The 16610-nt window shown below is 37.0% G+C and overlaps 1 protein-coding gene across 4 annotated transcripts in view; it reads left to right on the top strand.

Annotated features, from left to right (window-relative positions):
• LOC117172358 (homeobox protein homothorax) overlaps positions 1-16610 on the top strand; it is a 417138-nt gene that overhangs the window by 221620 nt on the left and 178908 nt on the right. For 2 of the 4 annotated variants that reach the window (XM_033360195.1, XM_033360196.1), the window contains exon 9: positions 5087-5134. The exons of the other annotated variants lie outside the window; for them this stretch is intronic. In XM_033360195.1, the coding sequence (XP_033216086.1) occupies positions 5087-5134 (48 nt within the window). The remainder of the gene's footprint in view (positions 1-5086; positions 5135-16610) is intronic. 4 annotated transcript variants of the gene reach the window in all.

Genomic DNA, 16610 nt, shown 5'->3' on the forward strand with positions numbered 1-16610 from the left:
AAAAGTTATTTTTCTTTTTATTAAGTTTTTTGGTTATTTAAGATAACATATAAAAGCATTAAAAATAAGCAAAAATCGTATCACAAAAAAATAAGTATAATTGCACTAGGAAACTATGTTTGAAAATAGAAAAGAAGTGGGTCAACGATTTCGCAGTTACGGCAAGTCTGGGAACCGCAGAACCAAAAGTGGGAAACCAAATAATTAAAATTCGTTTAATTTTTCTTTTATAATTGATAAAAAAACACCTAAAACACAAAAAATTGGTCTTTCATCTGTCAAATATTCACGAACGACCCACTTACGGCAGTCGTTTGTGGATATTTCTTTAGATGATTTCAAGGTTATGATACTTCTGTTATGCACCATTTTTTTCTCCTGCTAATATTGATTCCAGGCGGAAAAATTATATATAGTTTATATATAGTGTGAAGTTTTATTTGTAATATTCATTTGTTTTATACAACCCCCCAGATCTTGACCAGGTAATTAAGAAATAGTAAACCGGGTTAAATCAAATCTGGCCCAATTTGGCCCTATTAGGTCCCGGTGGGAACTTGGTCAGATCCTGGCCGTGCAATTAACAAAATAGTATCCCTGTTTGACCCGATCAGATTTTGGCCAGAAACCTTCTTCTGGTCGGGTCAAACCGGGCTATTTCTACACGGGATATGCTGTTTTTTAAATTTGAAAGTAGCAACTAGACGTCAGATTTCTGAAAGAAGTGTTGTAAGAAGAGGCTAGGAGAATGATAGTTAAGTGCCTGTTTGTAGCAGTTTTCGTATATGAAAAGTAAGGTTGGTGATAGTAGAAACGGGATCGGGCAGGAGCATATCAGAGGGTGTAGAGGTAAATGTAAGCAGTAAGCCATTTTCCAGACGATGAGGCGCGAAGCCCTGCTCTGCCTCTTATCGTGGGTAATCCCTGCCTTACCAACCGAGCGACCAAGAGAAGCCACTCACAGGTGCGAGACTGCGAGCTTGGGGCTTCCTAGATTCCATATTTAATGCAAGTAGACCCTATTGAAATCTGGTTATCGGGCGTTCAACCAGAGGCAATAAAAAATATTTCAGTATGTTTATAATTCTGATTTGTTGTTTTAAAATACTTTTCTGAAAATCAATCAATAGTTCATATACATTTCTATCAATTTTAATTGCAAAACTGAAATAAAAAGAAACAATCTATTCATGTTTATCGTCTGCCTGTCATATGAATCCTATTCGATATATTTTTTACTCTGAAATCATTCCTTTGAATGTACGAAAATCAATGTATAAATCTTCTCCAATGGTGACGTTTCCGCAAGTAGATTTATTGGTAGGCATGCAGATGATTGTAGAATGCAAGACATAAGGGATATCAGTTGAGGGATGCAAAGTGTGTACTTAACTGCTGTAGAACATTTGTGCCTTTCTATAATAAAAATATATATCCTTTTCTATCTTTTTACTTCAAAGCCTTGCAGATCCCAAGAAGGATAAACGGCCTCGTCTATTAGTAAGAAAAACAACTGCCAAGCCTATCAAGTATCTCATAAGTGTATCGCGTCGTAAAATCATAACTGGTGTATCTAGAGAAAAAATACACTATCTGTGGTATTATTATTTCTACGAGACTTTAATTAATTGAATGAATAAGGCGTAAAATATCTGAGCAGCTCGTGAAGCACGTGGTTATCCGTAAACGACAAGTTACGTTGTTTTGTACTCTGAATTCGCGTAACACGGCTGAGTAGACATACGTCGTTAAGATCTGTTATACTTCACCATTGTAAGCATGGCAAAGCTGTATCGAGCCCGCGAAACAGGTTTGCATAAAGCGCAGATGAATAAAAAGTTCTAGCTTTCAATGAGTGATGAGACAACGTGCAGGAAATTTCTCCACCGAAAGGGGTGTCGTAGGTGAATAATAATTGCAGACGCGTCAAGAGACACTGAACTTGACTGCACACTGGAAACGCGTCGTGAGTTATCCGTGTCACGGACGCCACTTGTTCCTCGAGTTTAAATAATGTGGAGAATGTTGTCTGCACTCCTCTAGAGTTTCTGCTGTTAATTAAGAGGACTGACTGCAAATTGCAATGCTAAATTGGCCATAAAAAATGTACCGCAAAAATGTATTCAAGTTTTATTAGTACGGGCCTTTTGCTCGAATTACTGATTCTCTTTAAGGCAGAAAAAATAAAAAAGATCAGAAAGGAAACTTAATGGAGGTTTCATTAGAACATTTGTAAACGATTAATTTCCTGAATATGCTTACCTCTAACAGGATATAGGATTGATCAGAATGAAAAATTGAAAAACACGTGGATTACTACTTTAATAACATTTTATTTTTATTTGATGTTATTCCACTCCATACCTGATACTAAACCTAACTCGTGCCAGAGTCTTCACGGAAACTGGTTTCTATCTTAATGAATATAACATCGATCAGGAATGTTCTTGATGAATCCAGATAAGTAAGAATATGATTAAATATTGCGAAAGGTGGTATGTTCATCTAGTCTGCATCATAAACTTCAAATTGTTGATAATTTTTCACTAGGTTTCCTTATTGGTGCTACCATTGTTATCAGTTAAAATTATGATTGTGATTAACACCCGGGAGTTTTTTGGGATTTCTTCTAGGTCGAGACGCAGAACCAAATCAATTTTGGACAAGATCTTCCAAATCTGAGCCCTGCACCTGGGATGTTGAAACTTCCCGAGGGTGTTCGTGCGGCGCAAACGGGCTTGACGGACATTAGTCTAATTTAAGCAGACGTTATTCGGCCATTGGGCGAGTGTTGCCACGTAATTAGCGCAGGCGTAATCTGGTGCGTGACGGCGCAACGACACTATTAAGTGACTGAGACCGAGTCGGACCGACTATCGTCTGGCAAAACCGGTGCAACCTGGTGCACCAGCTCGGGACCAGGTCTCTTGTTTTCCTTCTTTCATGATGGTGCCGACACGCCTTCTCAAAGTCTTAGCCGAAAAGAAACAGTTACCACCTATTGAAACTCGCTGAATAGTCAATGAACATGATTCGATCCGCTTAATATCTTGTCGAACGCCTCTCCCTTAAGACTCTTCATATTCCTCTAACCTTTAGTGAGATCTCTACAAAGGAGCCGTTCCTAATAATTGATCATCTTTAATGATGGTTTTACTTTGATATCCTATTTTTTACATAATCCTGAAGTCAATTCGTCCAAATTCTGTGTAAGGTCTTTCAAATACCACATTGTTGATAGGGTAAGCTAGCATGTTCATAAAATATGAGATAGTCGGAACATTTTACAAAATTATGCGCTACCCCATCAATATCTGTTATTCAAAATTCCTTTCCATTTTAAACTCATTTTCGCTCAACTAAGAACCTCTTCCAGGTTCATCATTAAATTGAGATTTGAGGTTGGAACAACAGTAATCGAAACGCAACACATTTTTCAATTATGTAACCTAAGAGAAAATTAAGATCTTTTACATATCCTTACCAAATTTACAATCTACTCAAAATTCTGAAATCATTACTTGCGCAACATTGATATTATCAACGAGAGCAATCTTCATTTATTGTCGTCAAATATAAACCTTTCTCTCCTGTTGAATAATCTACTACTTAAACTCGACCAGTGTGACCTAATAGCTCCATCCTATTGCAAGCACGATATTATAACTCTTTCTTTCATATTGTTACTTAATTTATTTATACTGAATTTTGTAATAACGGCTGTCCCTTGCAACAGAATCTTATATTCGTAAAGGCAATAAAGATGCAATACACTACAGTGCAACACAATACAATACAATACATTAAAGTACGATAAAATACAATATAATATAATACAATACAATACAATAGAATATGAACAGAAACAAGCAAAGCCACGACAATACAGTATATTATTTAATTCAAGCGTTAAAATACTCTCTGCTTTAAGATTTCAATTGTACTATTTGCAATGGAATGTCTTAGAGTTTAAATAATTTATTTGAAAAGTTTAAAAATTGAATAATTTTAATTTTAAAATATCCAATGTTTAAATTTTGAATAAACTTAGTTTGAACCTAGTTTGAGTGACCTAGCCAGGAATTGATAAAAGGAGGGCTCTAAAGGCTGAACAGAAAGTCCGTTACCACTTACAGGGGAAAATTAGGATAAGTTAAGGCGTACAATTTATTAATGTCATATTTATCATCCTTGGGGAAAAATTGTTTATAACTCACGGAAACTCTAGATTGTCATGCACATCCATTAAACTTTCCTAAAATATTTTCAATTATCCATTCATTAACACCACATTTTGCAGCCATCCGATTTAATATAAAAGCAATCTTCGGTTTCTCGCCAGATTATTAAGATTATTCATACCAGATTAAAACAGATTGTTACATAATTCTTGTTAAAAAATTGACTTTAACTCATGGAATTGATATGCCAACTAATAAAATAGCAGTACCATATCTTACTAACTTTACAGGTTAGCCCAATTAACCAATTTTTCTGTGTACTTTAAATTACAAATTGCCTAGCTTTGAACGATTGTGTTATTCAATTTTTTGTATTCCACCAAAAAGTATTAAAAATAAAAATGAGCTTTGATTAATTATCAACGACCTTTCGGTTAGGAATATTTTCAACGGCGTTTGTTGGAAATGCATATAAACCCGAATTTCGTGGATGTCACCCTCCTTGCACGCGGCAAACTCGTCGCTCTTCATTGTGTATACCGAGCACAATTTGTACATTGTATGTAACTCGCACATCCAAACAATCCACTGCAAAATGCGTAGATGTGTGTGCAGAAGGGCGAGCAACGCGTAATGGTCACCCGTAAAATATTTATCGCGGAAATTAGTCGCACGATGATGTATGCTCGCGTTCGTTTGCGAATCGCGTTGTGGTATCGCTTCGGCGGATGTGCATGCAGCTGCCATTGTGTGTTTTTGAACTCGCGGCTAGCACACAGTTCACCCCTTCCGCTTTCTCTTATCGAATTCGAAATATTTTCATCTGCAAGGGAAAATTTCAAATAGAATGCCTTCAAATTTGTTGTCGAAAAATGTATACTGATTATTCTTTTTTTTGGTTCTAGGTAAGTCATCATTTCACTCACCGGAACCGAAGTTAATGGCATCAAACGGTGAGTAATTGTACTTAATTTATTTTTATTTTTTTTTCTCCACAATCTCTAACTTCAAACTTCATATTTTTAATATACTGGCCGTAGCACAACATTCGCTCCACTTAAATCGACATTTAAAAAGGAAGGTTTAGTATTTCTTTTTTAAACACTTGTGATCGGGGCAGTACAAATTTTAAGAATTGGTGGGGCAGATCAACCAGGTGGCTACTAATCGGTCTTGGTGGGCGGTTGTCGCAGAAACGAGAAATACGAGACCATTATAGACCAAGGAGTGACGAGAAAATAAAAATATTCGACTGCCTTAGGAAATAAAATCGCAGGTCACGCGACCCGGACATTACAAATTACATTCCATCCACTTCGTTCTCGACCTGCTGCAATCTAGTTTATTTCATTTTAAACACAGTCTAAATAACCGGTTTCCTAATTTAAAAAGTCAACCTAAACAAAATAATTTGACAATAATTTCTCAAAGATTTTCGGAACATTTCTTCAAGGATTATAATTAGGAGATTTGTAAATTAGAGATCCTGATTGTTTTCTTGTTCAATATGAAAGCGCGTTTGCTGAGGTAGCCGCCCTTTGCTATTACATGCTATTTAGTCAGCGGCCTCCATACACCGCGTTTCATTATTTTTACGACTCTGCCAAAGCCAAATGCTTAAGAGCCTCTGTTCCAATTCTCCCTTTCCATAGCCGTACTTCGACTTTTGATGGTTCTCAACACCTAAAAAAGTATTTTATTCTTATTCTGACATTTCTTTACAATAGCAAAGACCTTCAAAGTAAGCATAGGACAGTAGTAGATCATCATAATTATTACTTCTTAAATTATCGTATAGAAATCAGTTCCAGCATAGCTCAAACGAAAAAAGTTTTCAAGACGGAGACTGATGTCTCAGTGTCAGAAAAGTGTTATGTTATGAAAGTAGTGGCGAAGATGGGGATGGGGGCTGTGCAGACGAATACAATTTGAATAAGTGAGAGAGGACTGGCTGTTAGAAAGCCACGAGGGACATCCAACTTCCTAACTGTTTGACGCTCATCCACTTCGCTGGATACATTAGCATTGAGAAGTGCCAGAAGTTAACATAGCGTGTCATTTCGATGTCTCTTTAACTGGTCGCCATCCGCCCCCTCATAACGCGAATATAATATCGTAAACCATGCGGAAACGCGGCCATCGAGTTATGTCATGACACCCGACAACTATTGTTTCAATTACAATCCCGGCCCTAGGATAAGCCAACCACTACCTGAAAGAGAACAGGGAGTCTAAAAGTTCTATCTCCCCAATATTGGATTATGATTCTGAATAATTTCATTGATTCAATGCAAATTCTCCCAGTGAATGACCTGGCAGACATATTTCAAAATGACTATTTATCGCGAGACTGCATCTGAAGTAATCTTTATAATCTAATGGCGAATTGGTAAAGTCATTTCCCTCAGTTTCTAGTCTAAATCACTGGAAACAAATCGGGTTTCGGTGTAAGATCAGGATCTTGGTAAGTCCCCAAGTGGGGAATTGACAAAATATAAAATCCCTGACTTCCTCCTTTCTCTTTGAAGCTGAAACCAACATCTCAAGTAAACCGCGGAAATGCACATCGACGTCTGGTGGGTCGGGGGTTGGTCGTTGGGTGCAATGACGTAGCGCAGTTGTAGAGGAGTTGGTGGCGCTACGTTTCCATGAGCGTATCGATTCCCGGAAGCGAGGCAAGGAAACCAACCCCGTACCAGCGACGGCCGCTCTCTTTCCCCCGACCATGCTTGCCCCCGGAGGCACCGCACGCAGCGCCAACGGCAGCACCACCCCCACCCTAAGCCGTTACGCCCCAACCCTTCTCTTCCTGTGCTCAAAACCCCCTTAAAGCTAACTTTCAAGATATGAATTAACAGAGTTACGGAGCTTCTGCGGCGGGGGTGATGGGGTTAAGGGGATCCTCAGCCGAGTTATGCGGCTTACTGTTTCGAAAATTTTTCGGAGGTCTTACGCTTCTATTCATCAGCTGAAGTCTATGAAATCTTTTCTACGTGTGATCAGTATAAGTTATAATACAGGAAGTACTCGGATTGGTTACAAAATTAGATCGAGTCAAATACTTATCAGATTCCGAAATTCTTTCTGGTTTCTGAAATTGTTAGGCCTAAGTTGTAGGAGTAGAGTGTTACGCCTATGGAATTGTAAAGAGGAATGACGATCACAATGTCAAGTTTTTGGTACTACTGTAGTGGGTTAGTGCAGTCACGCCGGTGCATCGCGGGTATTGGACTGAAGAAGGGGCGGCAATACAAGAGTCGGGGGTGGGGTTGAAGAGAGTGAGGGGCGGCGGTGAAGGGCATGGAGTATTAAATCATAGAGCCGAGCGCCTGCCGCCGGTTTACTGCCGGATAAAACGCAGTGACTGTTATGTTATGGACCACCTGTATGCCTCGACCCTGAACTCGAGCCGACTGAAATCTATATAGGGCAGAAAACAGCCCCCACTCCTCGCACGCCAGGGACCCCCATCCATGAATGTGTCTCGTCTTCCTCTTCCGAAACAAAACATCAAATTATGTTTCCTTACATTTTTTACCAAAATTTCATAATTGTTGCAAGTGACATTATTTATGAGTTAGAACAACTTGCTACCGAATAGTATCAAGTACATAATTGAAAAGGAAAGGGAATAACGTTAACCTTGCCGACTTTGGTACTGAGTTTTCCGTTTCACAGATGATTATCCCCGATTATATTTTAAATATACATGTATTACATCCCCCGTTTCGACGTACACACAAGGCGACTTATATTTATGCGTATAAGTACGTATGTATTATATATCGGCGGTACCATATCTGCCTTTGTATGCCAAGTGGAGTCGCGACTGCTTATCTCGACCGGTGTTACAGTGCCCGGCATTAATACAATAAAGACATTCTCAATGGGAATTAATCAGATATCTACCGTAGCTCAAGCCTTACCTGAGTGTATCCCTCTTATGTCCCTTTCAACAATCTCCCCCAGCTCTTTGAAACCAGCGCGGCAGCAGCGTTGTCCCGTGACGGTAAGGCACGCTTTTATTTCTTGCAAGTTGGTAACCGCACCGAGGCAAATGGAGATATTACGCGGCGAATTGAATGCCTTGAAACGTTCCTCGATCGTGACTGAATGCTTGGGGGTTGGCCGACACGATAATGTTTAGAGGAATGAGGTGAGCGAAGGTTATCAGCGCTGTTTTTTTAATCGTTTTTTCTTTTATTTTAAGGATATTTCGAAAGATTGAGATGAATCTAGTCCAAAGAGTTTTCGATCATTTGCAACTGTGGGATATTTTTCGAATAGAATGTTTGAAAGAGTTTGAGAGAGTATAAATAGATTTAAAGAAAAAAAGTGAAAAATATTGGCGAATCACGCGACCAGGTCACGGTTCCGTGATCGGATCGAGTTTCGGTCGGCACTCTCCAATATTTAACTCGTATAGCAACGAAAGCCCCTGACAGTTATCCTCGTCTGTGGAAGGTGACACCCCTGCGTCCCTGATCTAATCCCAATGCGTTCCCGTGTTATCAACCCCTGAAAACGGTCATAAACATATCGAACTTTCACTCTCTCTGTCTCTCTTTAGAACCTCTTTCCGCCTCTCCTTCGTGCCGACCTGCCTCAACCAAAATGTTAGGCGAAACTGCGCCGTAAATAACTTCTTAAGTGTACCATCGCCGCTGTCGACCCTCGCTCGGTGCCATTTACCAACCAGCAACCCTTAAACCGCAATGTTAAGGTTGAAAGTAATATATCTGTCTTCCAGGAACGAAAAATACAGTTTAGGGGACAATAACCTTACTTTTGGTATCAGATGTAGCATACGTGGCCAAAAGAAAAGAATTATTGAATTGGCACAATCAATCTATTTGCTGGACGAGGTTTTACTAGTAATTGACTTAGGTGTCACCTCATATTTATGATACGTCTTTACTTTTCGTGAGCATCGGTGTCACTTCGTAGGCGACCCAGGTTTTACTTCAAATTTAACTCATGCGGGTCACTTGTTAGTTTTCTCAGGTTTCATCCAGTATCTAACACTCTTATTCGTTAGTTGTTAACACTGATGTCATTTAGTTGCTAGTTATCGCAGTTATCATCTAGTAGTCGGAACATGTCTCATTTGTTAGTTAATCCAGATTTTTTTACTGTGTTTAAAATTTCTCCAGTAATTGGAAGAGGGTTACACCTAACAGCACAATTATCATCTAGAATCTACAATATATGTTAAACAGAATTTTTTAACTCAGAGATCACCTAGTCATATTAGTGAAAGGTGCCACATGATAGTTGTCCCTGCTTGCATTTAGTCATATAGTTCTTTGTAGAATTAGCATTTAAATGTTATTACAAATTAAATAGTACGGGGCACGAATGTCAACTAATAATTAGTATAGGCTAAAACTCATTAGTACATGCTACCAATTACTAGTATTAACACAAGCTTGAAGTACAGCTTAACAGCAAAGGTTCTTATCGTTCTTCAACTGACTTTGGCATGTTCCCTCGATCTCCATTAGTATAATTTTCCATAAACTTTTAAACAGATATAAAAAAAGATTTTGGGAATACCATTATTTTAGTTAAGGGGATGAGTAATTATGTTATATCTTTATATTTTATCCATTCTTTATCTTTCTTTTTTAATTAACCCAAGATGCAAGGAATTATAAGAGAAGAGAGGGGTGCCAAAATAGGAAAGCGAAGCAAAAGAAGGGTGGAATCGTTTCTTTGGAGGGCGTCGGCGATAAGGGTGACGTAGGGCGTCGCGGCGTCCGTCAACCTCGAGCGGGGGTTGGTTCTAACGGGGTTGGTGGCACGATTTTGCTGGCGCGTCGGAGACGTTTCTCCTTGTCCCTCTTTCTGGAGTAAAAAGAGATAGCCGCAGGGTCAAGGAACAGCGCAGTCGCAAGCTTCGTCCCCCGCAGACTCCAAACAGAGGCAACCCCCCTCGTGAATGGCGACCCTCACAAACCAATCGTATTCCCGTTTTCATCCCTCTTTGAACCTTTTCCCTCCATCATCCTTCTCACTCCTGACTGCGTGCGCGCTTCGTTTCAAACGCTTTCGCCGGTCTTTTTCTTCATGAATTACTGTGACCAGATCGCATAGAAGGACGGTGACTTGGAATTAGATGGCGGGGGGACGTTTTCGATAACGATAATATTTGTCAGAGAGTTGTTGACAACCGATTATCTCGGATTTCGTAATCCCGGTTGCGAATTATAGTTTTTGTCCTTTGATGAAAAATTTATTTTATTTCTTCTACATTCTCTGATAATATTTCTCAGGTATAAAATTTTAATTTGGATGCAGAAAATTAAATATTTTTTTGAATATATTAAAAAATATGAAGCTAATGATTTTGAAAATACACATCTTTCAAGTCGAATGCTATTTATGTAAAAGTTTTTCCATTTTTTTTGCATTTCTAGTGTTTTGCAAATTTAAATCTCCTGTTTTTGTAATGAAATTTAATGTTTGCAGTGCATATCTGAATAGCGTCAATTTTGCTTGGATGTATCGTTTAAAAAACTGGAATGTTTCTAAAATTGAGCCTATAATATTTACTGAGTAATCAGTAATTATTACCTAAAAATTTCTAGTAGAAAAATTGCGGAAATTTCAACAATGGCAATTGCTAGAATTTCATTAAATAGTGACTGCTTAACTAATTGAGTGAGGGGGTAACAGGATTTATAGTCACTATTTTTAAAACTTTAAAAAATAAATGCAACGTTAAACTTAATGCTGGCCTGACAATTTAAATCAGAATCTTTGGCCAAAAAATGTATAAGATATTTTAAATATTAAAAATTAAATTTATGAATTAAACTGTCATTTATCTGGGATTGAGTTAAGTTTTATGGAATGCCTTTATCTGGGTGAAAGTCAGGGCCGGCGAGTGTACCGGTGTCGGAAGGGGATATCTGGTTCGTGCTCGGTCGTCGCCTAATGGAAACGTCGCTGCATCGCTTACCATATTTTGGATCTTGATCGACGTGATCGAGCCGGTCAGCAGGTACGATTTGCAATTATTGTCGGCGCTTTATCGGCCTCCACCTGTCGCTCTGTCACTGATAGATTCGTCGTGCGACTTAACGTATAGGCGCGTTTCCAAACGTGCGACCCATCCGAATATATATAAACACGCGCGTAAACACGACGTTTGTCGCTCTTCGTTTTCATTCCCTGATAGATATTAATTTACGATTTGACAATATTGTCTGATTACTATTCTTAAAATTTTTATTTAATTAAAAAAAGCCAATCCCGATTATAAATTTACTTATGGATCTTCCTATTTATTAGTTTATGTATTTTGGTATAAGCCATGATTCACGATTACTTTGTCAAGCTTTACACCTCGGGTAATTGCTACAGATATTGATCAGCACCCGGGTCGGAGACTCGGATCGTTGTGGTACAAATATGTTTCAATAAACATCATTAAGGTCTCCTTTATTCATCTAAAATAGATCTCTTTTCTTATGCAAACTTTTTCTTACTCTTATATTGTAAACTCCTGAATACCCTAATAATAAGGGGATTTGCTGATCAACATTTCAGAATCTTAAAAAAGTTGATGAAAGTGCCTTGCTATTAAATTTGCTTTTTTTAGGAAAGGGTTATTTTCTGCACGACTGGAAAAGGTCGCCTTTTGTTAGAAACGCAATTTCTGTCTGGCCACTCGGCTCGAATCGATCTTGTCGATGGTCTCGCCCTCTCAAATACACTTTTCTTGCACACTTCTCACACTATCCTTGCACTTAACGTTATATATCCGCGGGCAAGACGTAAAAGGGTGTGCATGCGCTTTACACAGCCTCAGAGATTTATATCTATATATAATAAAAGCAAGTACATCGGACGAATATCGGAATCGCAGCTTCCGGGTGAGAAATAAAGAAAACGAAACGGGACAAAACAGCTGACGCCATGGCTGCCGCCAACGTTTCCACCCTTTCTTCTCTATTTCTCTTTTCTTTTCATATCCCCCACTCGCCTCCGCCCCACCCCCATACCCCTGTCGGTTTCGCCCCAAGGGATTTAAAAACAATTCGGTAAATTGCATCCTGGTCGAAACGAGCGGAGAATGCACTCTGCCGCAATATCGCGGTACAAAGCAGAAATACGTACGAGTTTCTTTAGTAAATAGTCGAGATAGGAAGGATTAAGGGGAAAATGGAAGAATTTTCGTTTCCTAAGAATTGTTTTAGTTTAATCAAAAAATGTGGAGTTTAAAAAAAAGTGATTTCCCCAGTTAGAAGATATTCTAGGAGCCGTTAATTGGATTCAGTTCTATACTTCATTGTTGTCTTTTATAGGAAATAAAAATCGCGAAGCAGTTAGATAAACAGAAAATAAATTGTCCCGTGGAAAATATGTCAAGCCCTCACAGATGTTACTGCTTCCGCTGGAAAATGTAGGATATTTACGGCTCCGGAAATAGAAATAGAAACAGTTGAGCAACTATTTTCTATTCCAAGCGAATATTATTCTACGAGTGTTGGACAACACAGTGTTTTCTCGTTCGATCGACGATTGAGTTTACTTTCCTCTACAGTTTTGCAAATAACGCACGGCCGGTTGTTAGTCTAGTTACTTCTGGTACTTAGGACCCCACCTATATACCCACTACTATCGATATTCAACTGTCTATGCTTAAAAAATATAAATTTTTGACTGCAAATATGTTTTTAATTCAAAACTATACAATAAAATCTGTGCATCTATGAAAGTTGACCGAGAAATTACTTTTGAATCAGTGATTAATGAGTGGTCATTGATTGCCAGTGGAATTTCACTGATTTCAATTAAGATTGTTAGTTCTCGACCTGTATGGGTACTTTGCAAAGGGACTTAAAAATGACAGCTTTGGCTTTATGATTAGAATGATGAAAAATCTATTAATTAAATCTAAATCAAAAAAGTTTGATGATAATTTTGCGCGAAGTAGGTGCGTCATTGCAAAAGCGGTCAACCTTTGAGTCTCGCGTTTTAACGGCCCACGGTGCATAAATTAATCCAGAAGCTCGATATCGTTTGATTTGCCGCCGCGCTGCCATGTTCTTCAGTGCATATGGTTCACTCCACATTTTTCTCCCCTTCCTGCCTCTACCTTTTCTTTTGCCCCACCTCTTTAACGCGCCGCTCTGTCCAGAGGAGGAAGCAAGTGCACCTTATGCCCTCAGCCACCTTGATATGCACTTTTTATGGTCTGATGCTAGTATTAATTTCCTTTGACGATACTGACAGCCAAGTGGGGCCGGCCATTATTCCAAAGCGAAAAGTGAACCTATGTATGTATTCATTCCTGTCAATCTGTGCATTTTATAACAGTATAATTCTAGGGCGTCACTTGTAATTATAAGTGCTACTAAAAGCAATACGAACAATATATGCAGGTAGTAAAGCAGCGAGTCGAAGGGCGCATGGACAACTAAGTGGTTGGTTTGATATTAGGCAAGGTGTTAGGCTAGGGTGCGCTATGTGTTCTTGGTTATTTATTATAATCATGGATAAGTGTCTGAAAATGGTCCTCTGTGGCGAAGAAGGTGTGGAAGCCGGGACAGTGAAGGTGCGTAGGTTTCCATTTGCAGATAATAAGGTTGTTACAATCGAATCAGTTGATGGCTCGCAGAGGATATTGAGTAGACTGAATACTACTGTTAAAAACATGGGACTTAAGATTAACCTAAAAAAATGGTGTTCGTAAGAAAGGGTGAGAAAACAGTATGCAACATTACCATAGACGAAGAGAGAATAGAACAAGTTGAGAGCTATGTGTATCTTGCAAGTTTATTTACTACTGATGAAAAGAAGGATGGAGGGATAGCCAAGCATATAAACGAGAGTAGGAAGGTTATCGGCAGTATAAGAGCAATTACCAAAAACTACAAAAAAAAACAACTATCAAAAAAGGATTAGAGTAAAGTTAACGTGGTTGGCATGCAATTCCTGCAGATTACATGCGGTAAAACGCTAATGTAAAGCGTCAATAATCAGAGGATTCTTAAAGAATGTAGTGTACTTGAAAAGAGTGAAAGAAATTTGTTCAGATCGTTTTTTCATGTTGAGGGTGTGAAAGAAAAACGATTAACGTGTATTAGTCCAGTAAATGAAGGATTTGAGAAAAAAATTCGTAAAAGTAGCATTTTTTTCATAGATACGTTGGCAATGGCTTTATAAAGATATTGTAAAAAGTCCCCAAACATATGTGTACGGCAAAGTTCCGAAATTCTGGAAGGTGTTAAACAATAACATGTTTTTTAAAATTACTCGAGAATTGTTGATTTTAGGTGGAATATGGTGATGTGAAAAAATGTTCCTAATTTTATAGTGCACAAAAATGGTTCTATCTATTGTGGACCTATTATCAACGGCTGCGCTACGAGTTTGGATTAGCTGCACAATTCTTTTATTTCTGAACAAATAAAATAAAATCTCAAATATCCTGGAAAAAACATCGGAAATATATCAGGCGATTTGTACTGGAGCCAATGCAGGTTCCTGTTAACAAAAAAAACGACTAAGTCATTTGCATGACAAACCAACAGTATAAAATGAGCTCAAGTTCAGTGTACAATTTGATATGTTTAAGGGGATGCTTTTGAGATGAAATTTCTTGCAAGTGTTCCTCCATTTTCATATAATACATTTTCCAATTTATAGGTCAGAATAATAATATTTAGGGCCTCTTTTAAAGCTTTAAACAAGTAAATTTCAAAATTTAAGCTATGATGTCGGAAGCAGCAGTGATTATGAGTCCTAATGGCAGCAATGGGAGCGGGGGCGAGAACGGTTACCTCTTTCGATGATATTGAACCCTTTGAAATTTTTTTGCTCACTTTTCCCGACAATAGACTTGGCCTTCGGGTGGCCGTGACGTCACTGCCTGGTTCTCAATTATTTCGCTGAATTCAACTATTTTTTGAATAAAATTAAAATCCTTTTTGATTAAAATATCAAATATCACGTTTTTCGTTAAGAAATTATCTTCTATGGTTAATAATTCCATTACATAGTTGAAAGTGAAACTACTTTGTTTAAAATTTATTTATTTGGTTGATGACTATTTAAACATTTTAGACTAGATAAACATTTTTTTCAAAATTTAATTACTTTGTTGAAAATTAAGATTTCTAATTGACAATTGAGTGTTTTAAGTGGAAATTTTTTTTCAACCAGATAAATAATGAGTTGTTAAAAAAATGGAACTCTTGAATTTACTACAAAACAAATCATTTTTTAACGAAACAAAATAAAATGATTAATTATTGAAAAATTATAATTATTACATGCATTTTTAACTGAAAAGATAAATTTTAAAACAAACGTAAAATAGTTAATTTTTCAGTTAGTAAAATAAATTGTTAACAAAATAAACATAATAAAGAAATTTTCAGCAATATAGTTTAATTTTCTAGCAAAGAAATTAAGTTGTAACCGAAAAGATCAATTTTCAACAATTGAGAGTATGCTTCTAACAAAAAAGACGAATTTTCACCTAAAGCTGCTAGATTTTCAACTAAAAATAGAATAGTTAAATTTTCAGTAAAAAATGAATTTTTAATTAAATGAAATTACATTTTCAACGAAATAGTATATTTTTTAACAAAAAAGATTAAATTTATATGTAAAGAGATCAATTTCCGACAAAAAATTGCAACAGAACATTTTCAGTTAATGAAATGAATTGTAAATTAGAAAAAATTTATTTTCAACCAAAAAGATGATTTTTACACAAGATACATGCATTTTCAATAAAATATTTGAATTTTTAAAGCAATTTTAAACTAAAAAATGAATGAGTCACCTACAAGATTAAATAATCTCCCAGAAAATTCGAATTTTCAATCAAATACAGGAATTTTTAACCAAATATTTAAATTTTGATCTTGAGAAGATAAATTCTGAACCGCATATTTACGACTTAAATTTCCACTTAAAACAATTAATTGTCAACAAGAAATCTTAATTTTCAAGAAAGTAATTAAATGTTGAAAAAAATGCTTATGAACTAAAATGATCAGTCATCAACCAAATAAATTAATTTTAAACAAAGTAGTTATTTCAACTATGTAATGGAATTATTAACCAAAGAAGATAATTTTTTAAAGAAAAAAGTGATATTTGATATTTTAATCAAAAAGGATTTTAATTTTATTCAAAAAATAGTTGAATTCAGCGAATTAAAAAGGATTTTCAAGCAAATAATTTGAATCCTTAACAAACACAGATTAATTTGCAACTAAATAGTGGCGATTTTTAATGATAATTATACAAATAATTTCACTTTATGGAAAATGCCCGAACCTGTAGCAAGTCTAATAATTGTAATTTTGGATTTTGAATTGCAGACAATCGTTCCCGGAGTTATCATGCTCATCGCAAGCAATAATAAAAAACGTGTTTTGCGGGAGCGGCCATATTTTCTCAGTC

Source organism: Belonocnema kinseyi, chromosome 5 (genome assembly GCF_010883055.1).
Source record: "Belonocnema kinseyi isolate 2016_QV_RU_SX_M_011 chromosome 5, B_treatae_v1, whole genome shotgun sequence".
In the NCBI taxonomy this organism is placed as follows: domain Eukaryota; kingdom Metazoa; phylum Arthropoda; class Insecta; order Hymenoptera; family Cynipidae; genus Belonocnema; species Belonocnema kinseyi.